General features: G+C 51.4%; 1 protein-coding gene across 1 annotated transcript; it reads left to right on the top strand.

Annotated features, from left to right (window-relative positions):
* The first annotated feature begins 324 nt into the window (after nt 1-324).
* On the top strand, nt 325-3569 carry LOC147976579 (indole-3-pyruvate monooxygenase YUCCA8-like). The gene is made up of 4 exons (XM_087519812.1): nt 325-1302; nt 1861-2109; nt 2685-2807; nt 2908-3569. Exons 1-4 carry the CDS (start codon nt 637-639, stop codon nt 3121-3123), a joined length of 1254 nt encoding a protein of 417 aa, XP_087375938.1. The 5' UTR covers nt 325-636; the 3' UTR covers nt 3124-3569.
* Nucleotides 3570-3880: the final 311 nt, after the last annotated feature.

Genomic DNA, 3880 nt, shown 5'->3' with positions numbered 1-3880 from the left:
TAGGATGTTCTAACTTTTTTTATGCTTTTTCGCAAAAAAAAATAACTTTTGTCCTGCTTCAGACATATGTAGACTCATTTTACTGTGTTTGTTCACTCATTTCAATCCGTGTGTAGTCCATATTAAAATATCCTAAACATCTTATATTTAGTTTCCTTTTCCTTTTTGTACTGAAAAGATTGGTTTACAGTCATGCCAACAGTGGTGACAGTACTCATAAAAATAGTCATGTACAATGTAAGCTGTCCCTTTACATTCACTTCTCCTTATATATAGGCGAGAGGGACCTCTGCAGTACATACATAGGTTCTGAGGTCACTGAGGTAGCCAAATAGCTTCTGATCACGCCTTTCTCCTCCTCCATGCTTACACTGGTACTACTGTAGTACATGCAACAAGAAGACGATGTCACTAGCAGCTTTAGGTTTGTGCCTACATCTAGCTTCTTTCAGAGACTAGAGGCAAAGAAGAGATACGCATTCGACAACTCGTAGGGCTAGCTAGGTCGTGTCTTCTTCTCCACATTCCATTCCGTGAGCTTGGGAGTGTAATCTTCCAAGGAGAGAGATAGAGAGAGAGTTGTGTGTTTGTGTGCCAAGCTAGCTCTAGGCTTATTGGTTCTTGCGCCATTGGTCGATGGATGCCATGCAAGCACAGCAAGGTAATGGTGGCACGAGCCCTAGGCAGAGCTCGTGCATTGTGAACGGCCCCATCATCGTCGGCGCCGGCCCGTCGGGCCTCGCCGTGGCCGCCACCCTTCGCCGGCACTCGGTGCCCTTCACCATCCTCGAGCGCTCCGACGGCATCGCCGACCTCTGGACGAACCGCACGTACGGCCGCCTCCGCCTGCACCTCCCCAAGGTCTTCTGCGAGCTCCCCCACGTCCGCTTCCCGCCGGAGTTCCCCACCTACCCGAGCAAGCGCGAGTTCCTCCGCTACCTCCACTCCTACACCGCGCACTTCTCCATCTCCCCGCTGTTCGGCCGCACGGTCACCCGGGCGCGGTTCGACGAGGCGACGTCGATGTGGCGTGTGACCGCGGCGGCGGACGGCGGCGAGGTAACGGAGTACGTGTCCAAGTGGCTGGTGGTGGCCAGCGGGGAGAACGCGGAGGCGGTGGTGCCCAGGGTGAAGGGGAGGGAGAGGTTCGCCGGGGAGGTGCTGCACTCCAGCGAGTACAAGAGCGGAGAGAGGTTCAAGGGCAAGAGGGTGCTGGTGGTGGGGTGTGGCAACTCCGGGATGGAGATGTGCTTGGACCTGTGCGAGCATGGTGCCATCCCTTTCATGTCAGTACGGAGTGGCGTAAGTGAACCAAGTCCTCTCTTCCCGCTTTCTTCCATGAGACATTGCTTTCTTGATTCGTCGGGTTTCTTGATGCTACACATGCTGTGTGATGCTTGCCTGTTTTGAGACCCCCTTTATATTACGCCCTGGAGTTTCAATAGTTTCCCTCTTTGCCTTTCTATAAACAGAAGAACATATGCATATGTGGTCACCATCTTCCGTACTAGTAACATGTTAGTGTGCTTCTTGATAATACTCATATGTTATATGCTACTCCCTCCATTACTAAATATAAGACTTTTTGGAGATTTTATATGGATGTATATAGACGTATTTTAGAACGTAGATTCACTCATTTTGTTTCATATGTAGTCCGCACTGAAATTTCTAAAAAAGCTTATATTTAAAAACGGAGGGAGTATATATCTAGCTACCGTAGTATATAAGAACTCTGCTTCTCTCAGTGTATGCACGAGGTTATGGTCTTTTTCTATATGCATGAGCATTCACCCTTCAACTTATTTGAATATCTTGCACTTGAGCTCATCTATATTTTTGTATGGAATGATGAAACAGGTGCATGTTTTACCAAGGGAGATGCTGGGATCCTCAACGTTTGGGATAGCCATGAAGCTGCTGCGATGGCTGCCGGTAAAGCTGGTGGACAGGTTCCTCCTCATAGTTGCAAGGATGATTCTAGGGGACACCGAGAAGTACGGGCTGAAGAGGCCCAAGCTGGGGCCTTTGGAGATCAAGGAGGTGACCGGGAAGAGCCCTGTCCTGGACGTGGGAGCATGGTCCTTCATCAAATCCGGAGACATCAAGGTATGGTTATGGTTACTTCTCTCTTCTCTCGGAAGGATATGCTTGCTAGCTAGTGGTTGGCGAAGAAGAAAAGTCAAGAGAGAGACTTGTTTCTTGTGCATGCCATTCCAACTGCCGATCGCTTTTGAGGTTTCTACAACGTTCTACCTCGGTTGATCTTTGTTGCTGAGTGGAGTGAGATTTTACGGTTTTACCTCTTTCTGCCTGTCCTTTGTTGGCCTCTAGTTTACCACTTGATCTGCCTGATGCAGGCGTGTGTACTTTTGGTAACTGTCGCCTTGTCCACGACGTAGCTAGGTAGAGAAATTAGACGTGTGGGAACAAAAATGGCACTGCCTCCATGGCATTCTCCACAGAGCCTCCTGTCGAGCGCGACCTCCAATGATCTCTCACTCATGCGTAGCATAACCTTGTGATGAGCTCTTGCAAGTAGCAACAATCCCCGTACAGTGTGTGCACATTCTTTTTGACTTCAAACACCTCTCTCTCTCTCTCTCAGTATTTTTCTATATTCATTTGTATATATTTCTGGCATGTGCACGTCTGAGGTTCTGATGGATGGCTTGTGTGTGCAGGTGGTGGCAGAAGTGGAGTCATTGGGCTGCAACGGGGCGAGGTTCGTGGACGGCAACGAAATGGCCTTGGATGCCGTCATCTTCGCCACCGGCTACAGGAGCAATGTCCCGTCATGGCTCCAGGTAATAGCCCTCTCGACATGCATGGCAAGCAAACGCTTTCCACAAACGCAACAGAACGCATTACTGATGCCATTCCGTTCCACGACGTGCGTGCGTGCAGGACGACGGGTTCTTCACGGAGGACGGCAAGCCCAAGGCCCGGTGCCCCAGCAACTGGAGAGGCCCCAACGGGCTGTACTGCGTCGGGTTCTCCGGCCGGGGCCTGCTCGGCGCGGGCGCGGAGGCGCTGCGTGCCGCCGCCGACATCGCCGGGAGTTGGCAAGAGGAGGAGACGGTGGCAGCTGGAGCTGAAGCGGCCACGATCTCCCCAGTGTGATCCATCGATCCGCAGGGGCGGAGGTGTTGCATTTGCATGCACCCCCTGCAGTGAGCTCTGCATGTAGCTGGCCTGGAGGGACACTGGTGCCACCGGCCGCGCGGCTGATGGCGCTGTTCACTGCGGTGGCAGACTCATACTGTATGTATATGGGTGAGAGGGAGGGTAAGAGGAGGTGTGTGTGAGTGTGTATGTGCAGTGGCCATGGCCTGGAGCAGGGCTGGACTGTGACAAAATTTTGAATAGGAAGTCGCCTGTCCCCATGCGCCCCAATCGCCGGTGCATGCGCATACGGCTGGAAGGGTGCAGGCGTTTTTTTGTCCAACGAACGCAGGGCTGATGTCTGCGTTACGTACGTACGTACCTCGCCAAGCCCAACACCATTTGGTTTGGTTTGCCTTGCCCCCCTCGCGGTCTATCTCCCTTCTGCTCTCTTTCTCCCCTTGCTAGCTGCTGCTAGTTCCCAGTGTAACGTCTTGTCCAGCTACACATGCGCACAGAAGAGAAAACAGTTGTGTCGCGAGACAATGTTTTCTGGTGCAGTCACAACTTCCTCATTTTGCTTTAAGAAGTTTCTGTTGCATCACCATGCAGGCTTTACGCCCGCTTTATAGGTACACCTTACAAGGTAAAGGTTGCCAAGTAGATGAAAAAACTGATGTGACAAGATAATTAAAAGGAGAGAGAAACAACGGCAAGTGCGCGTACCTAGACGAGAACACAGTTTACAGTCTACAACTGCACACGCACGGTTTAC

This window comes from Triticum urartu, chromosome 4A (genome assembly GCF_056163025.1).
Source record: "Triticum urartu cultivar PI428250 chromosome 4A, HENAU_Tu73, whole genome shotgun sequence".
Classification (NCBI taxonomy): Eukaryota; Viridiplantae; Streptophyta; class Magnoliopsida; order Poales; family Poaceae; genus Triticum; species Triticum urartu.
This window is presented reverse-complemented; position numbering and strand designations above follow the sequence as displayed.

Coding starts and splice junctions, on each gene's coding strand:
- LOC147976579 (XM_087519812.1), top strand. CDS start 637: ATGGATGCCATGCAAGCACAGCAAGGTAATGGTGGCACGAGCCCTAGG. Junction 2,110..2,684: donor TCAAATCCGGAGACATCAAG/GTATGGTTATGG, acceptor TTGTGTGTGCAG/GTGGTGGCAGAAGTGGAGTC. Junction 2,808..2,907: donor ATGTCCCGTCATGGCTCCAG/GTAATAGCCCTC, acceptor GCGTGCGTGCAG/GACGACGGGTTCTTCACGGA.